At 48.4% G+C, this 19920-nt stretch overlaps 1 protein-coding gene across 4 annotated transcripts in view; it reads right to left on the bottom strand.

Moving 5' to 3' along the window:
- The window catches only part of rxrgb (retinoid X receptor, gamma b), a 78509-nt gene that overhangs the window by 11780 nt on the left and 46809 nt on the right, over positions 1-19920 (bottom strand). For 3 of the 4 annotated variants that reach the window (XM_036978899.1, XM_036978897.1, XM_036978900.1), the window contains exons 3-4: positions 10236-10371; positions 6023-6208 (exon numbers count right to left, since the gene is read on the bottom strand). In XM_036978899.1, coding sequence (XP_036834794.1) covers positions 6023-6208; positions 10236-10371 — 322 coding nt within the window. The remainder of the gene's footprint in view (positions 1-6022; positions 6209-10235; positions 10372-19920) is intronic. The other variant, XM_036978898.1, reaches the window with a different exon arrangement.

Genomic DNA, 19920 nt, shown 5'->3' with positions numbered 1-19920 from the left:
ACTCATCCCTGACCACTGGCTGTGTTCCATCCTCATCAACTCATCCCTGACCACTGGCTGTGTTCCATCCTCATCAACTCATCCCTGACCACTGGCTGTGTTCCATCCTCATCAACTCATCCCTGACCACTGGCTGTGTTCCATCCTCATCAACTCATCCCTGACCACTGGCTGTGTTCCATCCTCATCAACTCATCCCTGACCACTGGCTGTGTTCCATCCTCATCAACTCATCCCTGACCACTGGCTGTGTTCCATCCTCATCAACTCATCCCTGACCACTGGCTGTGTTCCATCCTCATCAACTCATCCCTGACCACTGGCTGTGTTCCATCCTCATCAACTCATCCCTGACCACTGGCTGTGTTCCATCCTCATCAACTCATCCCTGACCACTGGCTGTGTTCCATCCTCATCAACTCATCCCTGACCACTGGCTGTGTTCCATCCTCATCAACTCATCCCTGACCACTGGCTGTGTTCCATCCTCATCAACTCATCCCTGACCATTGGCTGTGTTCCATCCTCATCAACTCATCCCTGAGCACTGGCTGTGTTCCATCCTCATCAACTCATCCCTGACCACTGGCTGTGTTCCATCCTCATCAACTAATCCCTGACCACTGACTGTGTTCCATCCTCATCAACTCATCCCTGACCACTGGCTGTGTTCCATCCTCATCAACTCATCCCTGACCACTGACTGTGTTCCATCCTCATCAACTCATCCCTGACCACTGGCTGTGTTCCATCCTCATCAACTCATCCCTGACCACTGACTGCGTCCCCTCTGACTTCAAAATGGCCTGAGTCATTTCCCTCCTTAAGAAACTAACACTCGACTCATCTGATCATCTCATGTCAAAAACTACAGACCTGTATCTCTTCTTTCTTTTCTTTCCAAAACACGTGATCGTTCTGTCTCTGATCAACTCTCTCATTATCTCTCCCAGAACGATCTTCTTGACCCTAACCTTCTCTGTCAATACTGCCTTTTTCGTTGTCAAGACTGCCCTTCTCTGTGTCAAGACAGCCCTTTTCTGTGTCAAGACTGCCCTTCTCTCTGTCAAGACTGCCCTTCTCTCTGTCAAGACTGCCCTTCTCTCTGTCAAGACTGCCCTTCTCTCTGTCAAGACTGCCCTTCTCTCTGTCGAGACTGCCCTTCTCTCTGTCGAGACTGCCCTTCTCTGTGTCAAGACTGCCCTTCTCTGTGTCAAGACTGCCCTTCTCTGTGTCAAGACTGCCCTTCTCTGCGTCAAGACTGCTCTTCTCTGTGTCAAGACTACCCTTCACTCTGTCAAGACTGCCCTTCTCTCTGTCAAGACTGCCCTTCTCTGTCAGGGAGGCTTCGTGGGCTATACTCAGCCTTGTCTCAGGATGGTAAGGTCTGTTGATATCCCTCTAGTGGAGTAGATCTTCGTGGGCTATACTCAGCCTTGTCTCAGGATGGTAAGGTCTGTTGATATCCCTCTAGTGGAGTAGATCTTCGTGGGCTATACTCAGCCTTGTCTCAGGATGGTAAGGTCTGTTGATATCCCTCTAGTGGAGTAGATCTTCGTGGGCTATACTCAGCCTTGTCTCAGGATGGTAAGGTCTGTTGATATCCCTCTAGTGGTGTTGATCTTCGTGGGCTATACTCAGCCTTGTCTCTGGAGAGTAAGTTGGTGGTCTGTTGATATCCCTCGAGTGGTGTGGGGGCTGTGCTCTGGCAAAGTGGGTGGTTGGGCCCGGTTGGCCCTGTCCAGGGTATCGTCGATAAGAAAGGAGAATTACACCAGATATAACAGACTGACCTTAGACCCCCGCAACATAGACTATTGCAGCATACTGACCTGCAGGCTGAGACAGGGGTGGGTCAGGGCACACTGTGGCACCATCGCAGAGCAGAGCATGTTGCGGGGGGCTAGGGTCAGTCTGTTTTATCTGGTGTAATTCTCCTGTCTTATCTGGTGTCCTGTGTGAATTTAAGTATGCTCCCTCTAATTCTCTCTCTCTCCCCCGGGGGACCTGAGAACAAGGATCATGCCTCACGGCTGGCCTGGCCTGATGACTCCTGGCTGTCCCCAGTCCACCTGGTCGTGCTGCTGATCCAGTTTCAAATGTTCTGCCTGCGGCTATGGAACCTTGACCTGTTCACAGGACACGATACCTTGTCCTGGACCTGCTGTTTTCAACTCTCTCTCTCTCTACCACACCTGCTGTCTCGACCTCTGAATGCTCGGCTATGAAAACCCAACTGACATTTACTCGGCGCAGGTCTTGACTACTGCAACTCGCTGTTGGCTGGGCTCCCCACTTGTGACATCAAACCCCTGCACTTATCCAGAACGCTGCAGCCCGTCTGGTTTTCAATCATCTCAAGTCACCCAGCTCCTTCGCACTCTCTACTGGGTTCCAGTCGGAGCTCACATCAACTACAAGACCATGGTTCTTACCTACGGAACAGCAAGAGGAACTGCCCCTCCATACCTTCAGGCTATGCTCAAACCCTACACCCCGATCACAGCACTCCACCTCAGGTCTCTTGGTCCTGCCACCCCTATGGGAGGGCAACTCCCTCTCAGCCCAGTCCAAGCTCTGCTCTGTCCCGGCACCCCAATGGTGGAACCAGTTTCCCCCCTGAAGTTAGGACAGCAGAGTCCCTGCCCCTCTTCCCGAAAATATCTGAAACTCTTCAAACAGTATCTTAAATAATCCCCCCCCCCCCACACCTGAACCAGCACTTGACCCCCTGCTTTCTAGCTCTGACTCTATTACTCTGAGGGAAAAGGTAATTTCTATGCCTGTGATTTGTGGTTGTCCCACCTAGCTATCTGAAGATGAATGTACTGACTGTGATATGTGGTTGTCCCACCTAGCTATCTGAAGATGAATGTACTGACTGTGATATGTGGTTGTCTCATCTAGCTATCTGAAGATGAATGTACAAACTGTAAGTCTCTCTGGATAAGAGCCTTCGCCGAAATGACTCAAATGTAAAATGTAAACATACCACACATACCAATGAATACCCAGACATTACAGATCCACCCCAACACACTACCCAGACATTACAGATCCACCCCTAACACACTACCCAGACATTACAGATCCACCCCTAACACACTACCCAGACATTACAGATCCACCCCCAACACACTACCCAGACATTACAGATCCACCCCCAACACACTACCCAGACATTACAGATCCACCCCCAACACACTACCCAGACATTACAGATCCACCCCTAACACACTACCCAGACATTACAGATCCACCCCCAACACACTACCCAGACATTACAGATCCACCCCCAACCCACTACCCAGACATTACAGATCCACCCCCAACACACTACCCAGACATTACAGATCCACCCCCAACACACTACCCAGACATTACAGATCCACCCCTAACACACTACCCAGACATTACAGACCGACCCCCAACACACTACCCAGACATTACAGATCCACCCCAACACACTACCCAGACACTACAGATCCACCCCAACACACTACCCAGACATTACAGATCCACCCCTAACACACTACACAGACATTACAGATCCACCCCTAACACACTACCCAGACATTACAGATCCACCCCCAACACACTACCCAGACATTACAGACCCACCCCCAACACACTACCCAGACATTACAGATCCACCCCCAACACACTACCCAGACATTACAGATCCACCCCCAACACACTACCCAGACATTACAGATCCACCCCCAACACACTACCCAGACATTACAGATCCACCCCAACACACTACCCAGACATTACAGATCCACCCCCAACACACTACCCAGACATTACAGATCCACCCCCAACACACTACCCAGACATTACAGATCCACCCCCAACACACTACCCAGACATTACAGACCCACCCCCAACACACTCACAATACATTACAGATCCACCCCCAACACACTACCCAGACATTACACACCGACCCCCAACACACTACCCAGACATTACAGATCCACCCCAACACACTACCCAGACACTACAGATCCACCCCCAACACACTACCCAGACATTACAGACCGACCCCCAACACACTACCCAGACATTACAGATCCACCCCAACACACTACCCAGACACTACAGATCCACCCCCAACACACTACCCAGACATTACAGATCCACCCCCAACACACTCACTATACATTACAGATCCACCCCCAACACACTACCCAGACATTACAGATCCCCCCCAACACACTACCCAGACATTACAGATCCACCCCAACACACTACCCAGACATTACAGATCCACCCCAACACACTACCCAGACATTACAGATCCACCCCCAACCCACTACCCAGACATTACAGATCCACCCCCAACCTACTACCCAGACATTACAGATCCACCCCCAACCTACTACCCAGACATTACAGATCCACCCCCAACCCACTACCCAGGCATTACAGATCCACCCCCAACACACTACCCAGACATTACAGATCCACCCCCAACACACTCACTATACATTACAGATCCACCCCTAACACACTACCCAGACATTACAGATCCACCCCCAACACACTACCCAGACATTACAGATCCACCCCCAACACACTACCCAGACATTACAGATCCACAACCCAACACACTACCCAGACATTACAGATCCACCCCCAACCCACTACACAGACATTACAGATCCACCCCCAACACACTACCCAGACATTACAGATCCACCCCCAACACACTACCCAGACATTACAGATCCACCCCCAACACACTACCCAGACATTACAGATCCACCCCCAACACACTACCCAGACATTACAGATCCACCCCCAACCCAACCCACTACCCAGAAATTACAGATCCACCCCCAACACACTACCCAGACATTACAGATCCACCCCAACACACTACCCAGACATTACAGATCCACCCCCAATACACTACCCAGACATTACAGATCCAAACAAAACACACTCACAAGAGCACACAACCTCCCTCCTTCCCTCTCTACATGCAGACACAACCTCCCTCCTTCCCTCTCTACATACAGACACAACCTCCCTCCTTCCCTCTCTACACGCAGACACAACCTCCCTCCTTCCCTCTCTACATGCAGACACAACCTCCCTCCTTCCCTCTCTACACGCAGACACAACCTCCCTCCCTCCCTACATGCAGACACAACCTCCCTCCTTCCCTCTCTACATGCAGACACAACCTCCCTCCTTCCCTCTCTACATAGACACAACCTACCTCCTTCCCTCTCTACACGCAGACACAACCTCCCTCCTTCCCTCTCTACATGCAGACACAACCTCCCTCCCTTCTTCCCTCTCTACACGCAGACACAACCTCCCTCCTTCCCTCTCTACATGCAGACACAACCTCCCTCCTTCCCTCTCTACATGCAGACACAACCTCCCTCCTTCCCCCTCTACACGCAGACACAACCTCCCTCCTTCCCTCTCTACATGCAGACACAACCTCCCTCCTTCCCTCTCTACACGCAGACACAACCTCCCTCCTTCCATCTCTACACACAGACACAACCTCCCTCCTTCCCTCTCTACATACAGACACAACCTCCCTCCTTCCCTCTCTACACACAGACACAACCTCCCTCCTTCCCTCTCTACATGCAGACACAACCTCCCTCCTTCCCTCTCTACACGCACACACAACCTCCCTCCTTCCCTCTCTACACGCAGACACAACCTCCCTCCTTCCCTCTCTACACGCAGACACATCCTCCCTCCTTCCCTCTCTACATGCAGACACAACCTCCCTCCTTCCCTCTCTACACGCAGACACAACCTACCTCCTTCCCTCTCTACACGCAGACACAACCTCCCTCCTTCCCTCTCTACACGCAGACACAACCTCCCTCCTTCCCTCTCTACACGCAGACACAACCTCCCTCCTTCCCTCTCTACACGCAGACACAACCTCCCTCCTTCCCTCTCTACATGCAGACACATCCTCCCTCCTTCCCTCTCTACACGCAGACACAACCTCCTCCTCTCTCTCCCTCTCTACACCACTTACACACACCTTCTCTCTTCATGCCCATGGCTAGGCACTTCTGGTAGCGACAGTATTGACAGCGGTTGCGCTGTCGTTTGTCTATCAGGCACTCCTTGCTGTCTCGACACGTATAGGTGAGATCTTTCCGGATGGTTCTCTTGAAGAAGCCTTTGCAGCCTTCACAGCTGTACACGCCATAGTGCTTCCCTGGGTGAACAACATCCAAAACATCAACTTCACTGCGTTACCTGAGAAACTGCTCCATATAATCGTAATACTGTTAGTCAATGTCATAGTCCATGGTTATTGGGTGAGGACTGGGAGAAGCAAAATCAGCAATGAGGTAATTCACAAAATCTCAAATAAATTGGAATAAACCTCCGCAATAACAACAACAACAGTGGAGTTGCTGCCTCCTGTATAGGGGGCTGTGCTAGGGTCTTATTGCTGCTACAGGGGGCTGTGCTAGGGTCTTATTGCTGCTACAGGAGGCTGTGCTAGGGTCTTATTGTTGCTACAGGAGGCTGTGCTAGGGCCCTATTGCTGCTACAGGGGGCTGTGCTAGGGTCTTATTGCTGCTACAGGAGGCTGTGCTAGGGTCTTATTGCTGCTACAGGAGGCTGTGCTAGGGTCTTATTGCTGCTACAGGGGGCTGTGCTAGGGTCTTATTGCTGCTACAGGGGGCTGTGCTAGGGTCTTATTGTTGCTACAGGAGGCTGTGCTAGGGTCTTATTGCTGCTACAGGGGGCTGTGCTAGGGTCTTATTGTTGCTACAGGAGGCTGTGCTAGGGTCTTATTGTTGCTACAGGAGGCTGTGCTAGGGTCTTATTGTTGCTACAGGAGGCTGTGCTAGGGTCTTATTGTTGCTACAGGAGGCTGTGCTAGGGTCTTATTGCTGCTACAGGAGGCTGTGCTAGGGTCTTATTGTTGCTACAGGAGGCTGTGCTAGGGTCTTATTGTTGCTACAGGAGGCTGTGCTAGGGTCTTATTGTTGCTACAGGAGGCTGTGCTAGGGTCTTATTGTTGCTACAGGGGGCTGTGCTAGGGTCTTATTGTTGCTACAGGGGGCTGTGCTAGGGTCTTATTGTTGCTACAGGGGGCTGTGCTAGGGTCTTATTGCTGCTACAGGGGGCTGTGCTAGGGTCTTATTGTTGCTACAGGAGGCTGTGCTAGGGTCTTATTGTTGCTACAGGAGGCTGTGCTAGGGTCTTATTGCTGCTACAGGGGGCTGTGCTAGGGTCTTATTGTTGCTACAGGGGGCTGTGCTAGGGTCTTATTGTTGCTACAGGAGGCTGTGCTAGGGTCTTATTGTTGCTACAGGAGGCTGTGCTAGGGTCTTATTGTTGCTACAGGGGGCTGTGCTAGGGTCTTATTGTTGCTACAGGGGGCTGTGCTAGGGTCTTATTGCTGCTACAGGGGGCTGTGCTAGGGTCTTATTGTTGCTACAGGAGGCTGTGCTAGGGTCTTATTGTTGCCTCCTGTATATGGGGCTATGCTAGGGTCATATTGTTGCCTCCTGTATAGGGGGCTGTGCTAGGGTCTTATTGCTGCTACAGGGGGCTGTGCTAGGGTCTTATTGTTGCTACAGGAGGCTGTGCTAGGGTCTTATTGCTGCTACAGGAGGCTGTGCTAGGGTCTTATTGTTGCTACAGGGGGCTGTGCTAGGGTCTTATTGTTGCTACAGGGGGCTGTGCTAGGGTCTTATTGTTGCTACAGGAGGCTGTGCTAGGGTCTTATTGTTGCTACAGGAGGCTGTGCTAGGGTCTTATTGTTGCTACAGGAGGCTGTGCTAGGGTCTTATTGCTGCTACAGGGGGCTGTGCTAGGGTCTTATTGTTGCTACAGGGGGCTGTGCTAGGGTCTTATTGTTGCTACAGGGGGCTGTGCTAGGGTCTTATTGTTGCTACAGGGGGCTGTGCTAGGGTCTTATTGCTGCTACAGGGGGCTGTGCTAGGGTCTTATTGCTGCTACAGGGGGCTGTGCTAGGGTCTTATTGTTGCTACAGGAGGCTGTGCTAGGGTCTTATTGTTGCTACAGGGGGCTGTGCTAGGGTCTTATTGTTGCTACAGGAGGCTGTGCTAGGGTCTTATTGCTGCTACAGGAGGCTGTGCTAGGGTCTTATTGCTGCTACAGGGGGCTGTGCTAGGGTCTTATTGTTGCTACAGGAGGCTGTGCTAGGGTCTTATTGTTGCTACAGGAGGCTGTGCTAGGGTCTTATTGTTGCTACAGGGGGCTGTGCTAGGGTCTTATTGTTGCTACAGGGGGCTGTGCTAGGGTCTTATTGCTGCTACAGGAGGCTGTGCTAGGGTCTTATTGCTGCTACAGGAGGCTGTGCTAGGGTCTTATTGTTGCTACAGGAGGCTGTGCTAGGGTCTTATTGCTGCTACAGGGGGCTGTGCTAGGGTCTTATTGTTGCTACAGGAGGCTGTGCTAGGGTCTTATTGCTGCTACAGGGGGCTGTGCTAGGGTCTTATTGCTGCTACAGGAGGCTGTGCTAGGGTCTTATTGTTGCTACAGGGGGCTGTGCTAGGGTCTTATTGCTGCTACAGGAGGCTGTGCTAGGGTCTTATTGCTGCTACAGGAGGCTGTGCTAGGGTCTTATTGTTGCTACAGGGGGCTGTGCTAGGGTCTTATTGCTGCTACAGGAGGCTGTGCTAGGGTCTTATTGCTGCTACAGGAGGCTGTGCTAGGGTCTTATTGCTGCTACAGGGGGCTGTGCTAGGGTCTTATTGCTGCTACAGGGGGCTGTGCTAGGGTCTTATTGTTGCTACAGGAGGCTGTGCTAGGGTCTTATTGTTGCTACAGGAGGCTGTGCTAGGGTCTTATTGTTGCTACAGGAGGCTGTGCTAGGGTCTTATTGTTGCTACAGGAGGCTGTGCTAGGGTCTTATTGCTGGTACAGGAGGCTGTGCTAGGGTCTTATTGTTGCTACAGGAGGCTGTGCTAGGGTCTTATTGCTGCTACAGGGGGCTGTGCTAGGGTCTTATTGTTGCTACAGGAGGCTGTGCTAGGGTCTTATTGCTGCTACAGGAGGCTGTGCTAGGGTCTTATTGTTGCTACAGGAGGCTGTGCTAGGGTCTTATTGTTGCTACAGGAGGCTGTGCTAGGGTCTTATTGCTGCTACAGGGGGCTGTGCTAGGGTCTTATTGTTGCTACAGGAGGCTGTGCTAGGGTCTTATTGTTGCTACAGGAGGCTGTGCTAGGGTCTTATTGTTGCTACAGGAGGCTGTGCTAGGGTCTTATTGTTGCTACAGGAGGCTGTGCTAGGGTCTTATTGTTGCTACAGGAGGCTGTGCTAGGGTCTTATTGTTGCTACAGGAGGCTGTGCTAGGGTCTTATTGTTGCTACAGGAGGCTGTGCTAGGGTCTTATTGTTGCTACAGGAGGCTGTGCTAGGGTCTTATTGTTGCTACAGGAGGCTGTGCTAGGGTCTTATTGTTGCTACAGGAGGCTGTGCTAGGGTCTTATTGTTGCTACAGGGGGCTGTGCTAGGGTCTTATTGTTGCTACAGGAGGCTGTGCTAGGGTCTTATTGTTGCTACAGGAGGCTGTGCTAGGGTCTTATTGTTGCTACAGGACGCTGTGCTAGGGTCTTATTGTTGCTACAGGAGGCTGTGCTAGGGTCTTATTGCTGCTACAGGGGGCTGTGCTAGGGTCTTATTGCTGCTACAGGAGGCTGTGCTAGGGTCTTATTGCTGCTACAGGGGGCTGTGCTAGGGTCTTATTGCTGCTACAGGAGGCTGTGCTAGGGTCTTATTGCTGCTACAGGAGGCTGTGCTAGGGTCTTATTGCTGCTACAGGGGGCTGTGCTAGGGTCTTATTGTTGCTACAGGGGGCTGTGCTAGGGTCTTATTGTTGCTACAGGAGGCTGTGCTAGGGTCTTATTGCTGCTACAGGGGGCTGTGCTAGGGTCTTATTGCTGCTACAGGAGGCTGTGCTAGGGTCTTATTGCTGCTACAGGGGGCTGGGCTAGGGCCCTATTGCTGCTACAGGGGGCTGGGCTTGGGCCCAGTGGGGAGGTGTGGCCCTATTGCTGCTACAGGGGGCTGGGCTAGGGCCCAGTGGGGAGGTGTGGCCCTATTGCTGCTACAGGGGGCTGGGCTAGGGCCCAGTGGGGAGGTGTGGCCCTATTGCTGCTACAGGGGGCTGGGCTAGGGCCCAGTGGGGAGGTGTGGCCCTATTGCTGCTACAGGGGGCTGGGCTAGGGCCCAGTGGGGAGGTGTGGCCCTATTTCTTACCTGATGATCGGTCTCCACAGATGGCACATACGTGTTTGGACATTCCTCCAGGACTGGTGCAGTTGTAGTTGATGTCCCCTAGATTCAGGAGACCCGGGGGAGGCTTGATGTCCTCCGAACTACTGACACTGTTCATCTGGAGCGAGGGAGGAAAGAGGAGGGGGGGGAGATCAACGATGGGAGAGGGGGGGTCGAGAGAGTAGAGTGGAAGAGAAGTTGGGAAAACATGAGTGAGTGAGTCAGTCCTGTCTCTTTTTATTTCTCTAAAATCGTCCCCCTCTCCCTCTCTCCCTCTCTTTCTCTCTCCCCCTCTTTCTCTCTTCCTCCGTTCTCCACCCACATGTGTGTGGTATGAAAGTGGCTGAGGCAGCGATCACATGACTTGATCAAAGGGAGTGTCTGTGTTTCCTCTGTGAGTTTAGTCATGCATGCTTCTAATGTCTGTTGACAGGGGTGGTTGACTGTGTGAGCTGTGTGGGAGGAGAGCTGAGCTTGTCACATTCACCAAGCTGCACTTCTCACTTTCCACCAGCAGAGAGAAGTGTAGGGTCACGTCAGCTTCAGGCCCAGGATTTTATGGGTTCAATATATTTGTTTGTCAAAACAGTTCAGTATAAATGCTGATTAGAAGGAAATATATACTGGTTTTAGCAACTTATGTTATAGTCCTTTCCCAGAGAATTTCCTGAATAAACATTGTCAAAATGATATATTTATGGGCTCCTTATCGTCTTTCTGCACTTTGCACTTCTGGTCTCCTGTCGACCACTGAGTTGGCAAAAATAGATAGGAATACATGTGGTATGGAAATGTGTGCATGTATATGAGTGAGCATGTGCTTGGGCTGGTGTGTGCATGTATATGAGTGAGCATGTGCTTGGGCTGGTGTGTGCATGTATATGAGTGAGCATGTGCTTGGGCTGGTGTGTGCATGTATATGAGTGAGCATGTGCTTGGGCTGGTGTGTGCATGTATATGAGTGAGCATGTGCTTGGGCTGGTGTGTGCATGTATATGAGTGAGCATGTGCTTGGGCTGGTGTGTGCATGTATATGAGTGAGCATGTGCTTGGGCTGGTGTGTGTATGTATATGAGTGAGCATGTGCTTGGGCTGGTGTGTGCATGTATATGAGTGAGCATGTGCTTGGGCTGGTGTGTGTATGTATATGAGTGAGCATGTGCTTGGGCTGGTGTGTGCATGTATATGAGTGAGCATGTGCTTGGGCTGGTGTGTACATGTCTTTGAGTGAGCATGTGCTTGGGCTGGTGTGTGCATGTATATGAGTGAGCATGTGCTTGGGCTGGTGTGTGCATGTATATGAGTGAGCATGTGCTTGGGCTGGTGTGTGCATGTATATGAGTGAGCATGTGCTTGGGCTGGTGTGTGCATGTATGTGAGTGAGCATGTGCTTGGGCTGGTGTGTGCATGTATATGAGTGAGCATGTGCTTGGGCTGGTGTGTGCATGTCTTTGAGTGAGCATGTGCTTGGGCTGGTGTGTGCATGTGCGTGTCTATGCGTGTGTAGTCACCACTAGTGACCTACATAGTGTGTGTATTTGATGGCTTGCATATAGGACATCCTTTACAGGGACGGCAGTCATTTCCTATAGTTGATTTATGACAGCACTCTGCTGTCTGTTTCATAATGGCCGTCTGAACTAAGGCTTTGACCTTACAGGAGACAACTGCTAGAGGCCTTTCTTTCTGTTCATCTCTCTCTTTCCCTCTCTCCTCCTCCCCCTCTCTCTCTCTCTCTCTCTCTCTCTCTCCTCCTCCCCCTCTCCCCCTCTATCTCCATCTCTCTCTCTCCTCCTCCATCTCTCTCTCCTCCTCCCCCTCTCTCTCTCTCCCTCTCTCTCCTCCTCCCCCTCTCTCTTTCTCCCTCTATCTCCATCTCTCTATCTTTTTTTCAGTTGGCCTAGTGTCAGTTGGTGTAAAGTACTTAAGTAAAAATACTTTAAAGTACTACTTAAGTAGTATCTGTACTTTACTTTACTATTTATATTAATTTACTTTTGATACTAATTAAGTACATGTTAGCAATTACATTTACTTTTGATACTTAAGTATATTTAAAACCAAATACCCGTAGACCTATACTCAAGTAGTATTTTCCTGGGTGTCTTTCACTTTAACTTTTCTATTAAGGTATCTTAACTTATCTTAACCCCCCCCCCCCACCACCACCACCACCACCACCACCACCACCACCACCACCACCACCACCACCACCACTGCTCTCTTTCCCCTTTCCCTCTCTTACGTGAGCTTTAGTAGTGAGCAAACAGTCAGCTAAATTAGCATTCTGTCTTCTGCTGATGCTGGTGAGTCAATGATGAGAGCGAGCCCTTTCCAGTACTGCAGCTCATAACCATGCCTCTAACATACAGCCAACATGCCAGACAAATGGCCAACATATGCTACACATACTGTATGTTATGATTAAACATGCCATTCACATGCTTATGGCTTCTCGGGCACCAACATGCCTCAGACAAACACAGCCATATGCAGCACAAGTATTAAACATTCATTACTAACGCTTTATACATTCATTATACAGTATATATATATATATTCATGATACAGTATATGATATTTGGTTCAGACATGCTTTACAACTATTACTACTAGCTATAAACTATTACTACTAGCTATAAACTATTACTACTAGCTATAAACTATTACTACTAGCTATAAACTATTACTACTAGCTATAAACTATTACTACTAGCTATAAACTATTACTACTAGACATAAACTATTACTACTAGCTATAAACTATTACTACTAGATATAAACTATTACTACTAGCTATAAACTATTACTACTAGCTATAAACTATTACTACTAGCTATAAACTATTACTACTAGCTATAAACTATTACTACTAGCTAAACTATTACTACTAGCTATAAACTATTACTACTAGCTATAAACTATTACTACTAGCTATAAACTATTACTACTAGCTATAAACTATTACTACTAGCTATAAACTATTACTACTAGCTATAAACTATTACTACTAGACATAAACTATTACTACTAGCTATAAACTATTACTACTAGATATAAACTATTACTACTAGCTATAAACTATTACTACTAGCTATAAACTATTACTACTAGCTATAAACTATTACTACTAGACATAAACTATTACTACTAGCTATAAACTATTGCTACTAGCTATAAACTATTACTAAATCAACTGTACATTTCGGTGTTCCTCAAGGTTCCATTTTAGGACCACTATTGTTTTCACTATATATTTTACCTCTTGGAGATGTCATTCGAAAACATAATGTTAACTTTCACTGCTATGCGGATGACACACAGCTGTACATTTCAATGAAATATGGTGAAGCCCCAAAATTGTCCTCGCTAGAAGCATGTGTGTCAGACATAAGGAAGTGGATGGCTGCAAACGTTCTACTTTCAAACTCGGACAAAACAGAGATGCTTGTTCTAGGTCCCAAGAAACAAAGAGATCTTCTGTTGAATCTGACAATCAATCTTAATGATTGTACAGTCGTCTCAAATAAAACTGTGAATGACCTCGGCGTTACTCTGGACCCTGTTCTCTCTTTTGACGAACATATCAAGACTGTTTCAAGGACAGCTTTTTTCCATCCACGTAACATTGCAAAAATCAGAAACTTTCTGTCCAAAAATGATGCAGAAAAATTCATCCCTGCTTTTTTCACTTCTAGGTTAGACTACTGCAATGCTCTACTTTCAGGCTACCCGGATAAAGCACTAAATAAACTTCAGTTAGTGCTAAATACGGCTGCTAGAATCCTGACTAGAACCAAAAAAATGTATCATATTACTCCAGTGCTAGCCTCTCTACACTGGCTTCCTGTCAAGGCAAGGGCTGATTTCAAGGTTTTACTGCTAACCTACAAAGCATTACATGGGCTTGCTCCTACCTATCTCTCTGATTTGGTCCTGCCGTACATACCTACACGTACGCTACGGTCACAAGACGCAGGCCTCCTAATTGTCCCTAGAATTTCTAAGCAAACAGCTGGAGGCAGGGCTCTCTCCTATAGAGCTCCATTTTTATGGAATGGCCTGCCTACCCATGTGAGAGACGCAAACTCGGTCTCAACCTTTAAGTCTTTGGGTTGTGCCATGGTGGAGATCTTTGGGGGCTATATTCGGCCTTGTCTCAGGATGGTAAGTTGGTGGTTGAAGATATCCCTCTAGTGGTGTGGGGGCTGTGCTTTGCCAACGTGGGTGGGGTTATATCCTTCCTGTATCCTGTCCTGTTCCTGTCATCGGATGGGGCCACAGTGTCTCCTGACCCCTCCTGTCTCAGCCTCCAGTATTTATGCTGCAGTAGTTTATGTGTCGGGGGCTAGGGTCAGTTTGTTATATCTGGAGTACTTCTCCTGTCTTATCCGGTGTCCTGTGTGAATTTAAGTGTGCTCTCTCTAATTCTCTTTTTCTCTCTCTCTCTCGGAGGACCTGAGCCCTAGGACCATGCCTCAGGACTACCTGACATGATGACTCCTTGCTGTCCCCAGTCCACCTGGCCGTGCTGCTTCTCCAGTTTCAAATGTTCTGCCTGTGATTATTATTATTTGACCCTCTTGGTCATCTCTGAACATTTGAACATCTTGGCCATGTTCTGTTATAATCTCCACCCGGCACAGCCAGAAGAGGACTGGCCACCCCACATAGCCTGGTTCCTCTCTATGTTTCTTTCTAGGTTCTGGCCTTTCTAGGGAGTTTTTCCTAGCCACCGTGCTTCTACACCTGCATTGCTTGCTGTTTGGGGTTTTAGGCTGGGTTTCTGTACAGCACTTTGAGATATCAGCTGATGTACGAAGGGCTATATAAATAAATAAGATTTGATTTACTACTAGCTATAAACTATTACTACTAGCTATAAACTATTACTACTATATATAAACTATTACTACTAGCTATAAACTATTACTACTAGATATAAACTATTACTACTAGATATAAACTATTACTACTAGATATAAACTATTACTACTAGCTATAAACTATTACTACTAGATATAAACTATTACTACTAGCTATAAACTATTACTACTAGCTACTACTAGCTATAAACTATTACTACTAGCTACTACTAGCTATAAACTATTACTACTAGATATAAACTATTACTACTAGCTATAAACTATTACTACTAGCTACTACTAGCTATAAACTATTATTACTAGCTACTACTAGCTATAAACTATTACTACTAGCTACTACTAGCTATAAACTATTACTACTAGCTACTACTAGCTATAAACTATTACTACTAGATTGGACCCAGGCTTAGGCTCCAGGAGGCTTAGACATAATCTCCATCAGCACCTATTGAGACCCGCAATTGAGTAAAACGCTCAGTTGGGCATCAGTCCTAAAACAAACCTTTCAAAACAATATTGTGATATCCTCTCCTCTATAGCATACAGTTCTGGCTTTGCCCCCCCCCCCCCCAAAAAAAAACATTTTGTAATATATATTTTTTTGTAAACTCAGATGACCCTTATCTAATATTAGGTTTTGGTTGAAGATCTGTTAATATTCAGTATATAAAAAAATAGAGAAAATGAGAAACGGGGGCAAATACTGTTTGACGGCACTGTATCTCCCCCTTTCACTGTATCTCCCCCCTTCACTGTATCTCCCCCCTTTCACTGTATCTCCCCCCTTCACTGTATCTCCCCCCTTTCACTGTATCTCCCCCCTTTCACTGTATCTCCCCCCATTCACTGTATCTCCCCCTTTCACTGTATCTCCCCCTTTCAAATAATCTCTAAGACAAGGCTTGATAATTAGTGTAACAATGGCAGCCATTGGCTTTAGATAGTGAAACATAGCATGAACACAAAAGCACTTATGTGTGATGGAGCATTGTCTGAATGGCTGACTTTCAAAACCCTTATCTGCTGTGTAGTTTATATAACAGGGCACTTAGAGAGAATTCCTATAGGATGTTGTAGTTCATTGTGTGAGACGGTAAGATTAGCGTCCTTGCGGTGGGTATTGCTTATCCATTGTTGTGAATGATCCTGTAATAACCTATAGATGGGGAGGATGAAAGCTCAGCGGAGAGGGAGAAAACTGAGAGAGATGGTCTTTCTTAGGCAATTACTGCTATAATCCATTCAAGGGCTGATGCTAACACCGAGAAGGGGCACACACACAGACACAGACACAGACACAGACACACACACACAGACACACACACACACACACAGCGTCCCACTTGGATAGTCTGCCCAGCCTGTTTGACCCACAACAAGCCACTAAGAGCTGACCTTTAGGCTAAAGGTTTATAGGTCAAGCAGAGGGCAGAGGAGAGGTGGTGGATTACAGTAATGTCGTGTCCTCGCCAGATATTGGATACGGCTAACCTTCACACTGAGTATCCAACAGGCATGTAAAAACCACACACTTAGAAAGCAAAATGACTGTCCTTGATTCAGTCCTTGAGCAGAATATAGTGCATACATGCAGTACACATTGAATGAACATCTGGCCACCAACTGAAGGAATCTACTGTAATACCCATCATATCGAAGTAAACTTGGGAGTCGAGCGATGACATGACGTGTGGGCCTCCCACTATCTCGTGAAACCATGCAGTTTATTAGGCTACTGATTATAATTTATGATGAACTTCACAGGGTGGTGAAAGTGCACGGTGATGAACTTCACAGGGTGGTGAAAGTGCACGGTGATGAACTTCACAGGGTGGTGAAAGTGCACGGTGAGGAACTTCACAGGGTGGTGAAAGTGCACGGTGAGGAACTTCACAGGGTGGTGAAAGTGCACAGTGATGAACTTGATGGTCCTTTCCCATAAATATCCAGGGTCTTATTCTGGTGACATGATGACCAATGCTTGACGGCAGTTTGACAAATAAAAACATTCTCGCTCTTATCTATAATAATTTCATCATGAAGACTAGCCCACCTGCACTGTATCTGCGAGCCGTTGGCTAGAGGGCTTGTGCCAAGACCAGAGTAGGCACATGTAACGGATGTGAAACAGCTAGCTAGTTAGCGGTGGTGCGCGCTAAATAGCGTTTCAACGTCACTTGCTCTGAGACCTTGAAGTAGTGGTTCCCCGCGGCTTTTGTGGAGCGATGGGGAACGATGCTTCGTGGGTGACTGTTGTGGATGTGTGCAGAGGGTCCCTGGTTCGCGCCCGGGTATGGGCGAGGGGACGGTCTAAAGTTATACTGTTACACACATTTGCTATTTAATAAAAAATGGGTTTTTTTTTGCGACAAAACTATCAGTAAGAGTTGAAAATGTGATGGAAACACATTGAATGTTACATTTTTATTCAGTACATGAAAACTTAAAGAGGGAAAAGTACACTTTGTTTGCACTACGTCGTCACACACTGTCAGTTTGTGGAAGCCCACCTCGTGGTGGGGAAACATTAGTTTGTGGAAGCCCACCTCGTGGTGGGGAAACATTAGTTTGTGGAAGCCCACCTCGTGGTGGGGAAACATTAGTTTGTGGAAGCCCACCTCGTGGTGGGGAAACATTAGTTTGTGGAAGCACACCTCGTGGTGGGGAAACATTAGTTTGTGGAAGCCCACCTCGTGGTGGGGAAACATTAGTTTGTGGAAGCCCACCTCGTGGTGGGGAAACATTAGTTTGTGGAAGCCCACCTCGTGGTGGGGAAACATTAGTTTGTGGAAGCCCACCTCGTGGTGGGGAAACATTAGTTTGTGGAAGCCCACCTCGTGGTGGGGAAACATTAGTTTGTGGAAGCACACCTCGTGGTGGGGAAACATTAGTTTGTGGAAGCACACCTCGTGGTGGGGAAACATTAGTTTGTGGAAGCACACCTCGTGGTGGGGAAACATTAGTTTGTGGAAGCCCACCTCGTGGTGGGGAAACATTAGTTTGTGGAAGCCCACCTCGTGGTGGGGAAACATTAGTTTGTGGAAGCCCACCTCGTGGTGGGGAAACATTAGTTTGTGGAAGCACACCTCGTGGTGGGGAAACATTAGTTTGTGGAAGCCCACCTCGTGGTGGGGAAACATTAGTTTGTGGAAGCACACCTCGTGGTGGGGAAACATTAGTTTGTGGAAGCCCACCTCGTGGTGGGGAAACATTAGTTTGTGGAAGCCCACCTCGTGGTGGGGAAACATTAGTTTGTGGAAGCACACCTCGTGGTGGGGAAACATTAGTTTGTGGAAGCACACCTCGTGGTGGGGAAACATTAGTTTGTGGAAGCACACCTCGTGGTGGGGAAACATTAGTTTGTGGAAGCACACCTCGTGGTGGGGAAACATTAGTTTGTGGAAGCACACCTCGTGGTGGGGAAACATTAGTTTGTGGAAGCACACCTCGTGGTGGGGAAACATTAGTTTGTGGAAGCCCACCTCGTGGTGGGGAAACATTAGTTTGTGGAAGCACACCTCGTGGTGGGGAAACATTAGTTTGTGGAAGCCCACCTCGTGGTGGGGAAACATTAGTTTGTGGAAGCACACCTCGTGGTGGGGAAACATTAGTTTGTGGAAGCACACCTCGTGGTGGGGAAACATTAGTTTGTGGAAGCCCACCTCGTGGTGGGGAAACATTAGTTTGTGGAAGCCCACCTCGTGGTGGGGAAACATTAGTTTGTGGAAGCACACCTCGTGGTGGGGAAACATTAGTTTGTGGAAGCACACCTCGTGGTGGGGAAACATTAGTTTGTGGAAGCACACCTCGTGGTGGGGAAACATTAGTTTGTGGAAGCCCACCTCGTGGTGGGGAAACATTAGTTTGTGGAAGCCCACCTCGTGGTGGGGAAACATTAGTTTGTGGAAGCCCACCTCGTGGTGGGGAAACATTAGTTTGTGGAAGCCCACCTCGTGGTGGGGAAACATTAGTTTGTGGAAGCACACCTCGTGGTGGGGAAACATTAGTTTGTGGAAGCACACCTCGTGGTGGGGAAACATTAGTTTGTGGAAGCCCACCTCGTGGTGGGGAAACATTAGTTTGTGGAAGCACACCTCGTGGTGGGGAAACATTAGTTTGTGGAAGCCCACCTCGTGGTGGGGAAACATTAGTTTGTGGAAGCCCACCTCGTGGTGGGGAAACATTAGTTTGTGGAAGCACACCTCGTGGTGGGGAAACATTAGTTTGTGGAAGCACACCTCGTGGTGGGGAAACATTAGTTTGTGGAAGCACACCTCGTGGTGGGGAAACATTAGTTTGTGGAAGCCCACCTCGTGGTGGGGAAACATTAGTTTGTGGAAGCCCACCTCGTGGTGGGGAAACATTAGTTTGTGGAAGCCCACCTCGTGGTGGGGAAACATTAGTTTGTGGAAGCACACCTCGTGGTGGGGAAACATTAGTTTGTGGAAGCCCACCTCGTGGTGGGGAAACATTAGTTTGTGGAAGCACACCTCGTGGTGGGGAAACATTAGTTTGTGGAAGCCCACCTCGTGGTGGGGAAACATTAGTTTGTGGAAGCACACCTCGTGGTGGGAAAACATTAGTTTGTGGAAGCCCACCTCGTGGTGGGGAAACATTAGTTTGTGGAAGCCCACCTCGTAGTGGGAAAACATTAGTTTGTGGAAGCACACCTCGTGGTGGGGAAACATTAGTTTGTGGAAGCCCACCTCGTGGTGGGGAAACATTAGTTTGTGGAAGCCCACCTCGTGGTGGGGAAACATTAGTTTGTGGAAGCACACCTC

Source organism: Oncorhynchus mykiss, chromosome 5, assembly GCF_013265735.2.
Source record: "Oncorhynchus mykiss isolate Arlee chromosome 5, USDA_OmykA_1.1, whole genome shotgun sequence".
Taxonomy (NCBI): Eukaryota; Metazoa; Chordata; class Actinopteri; order Salmoniformes; family Salmonidae; genus Oncorhynchus; species Oncorhynchus mykiss.
This window is presented reverse-complemented; position numbering and strand designations above follow the sequence as displayed.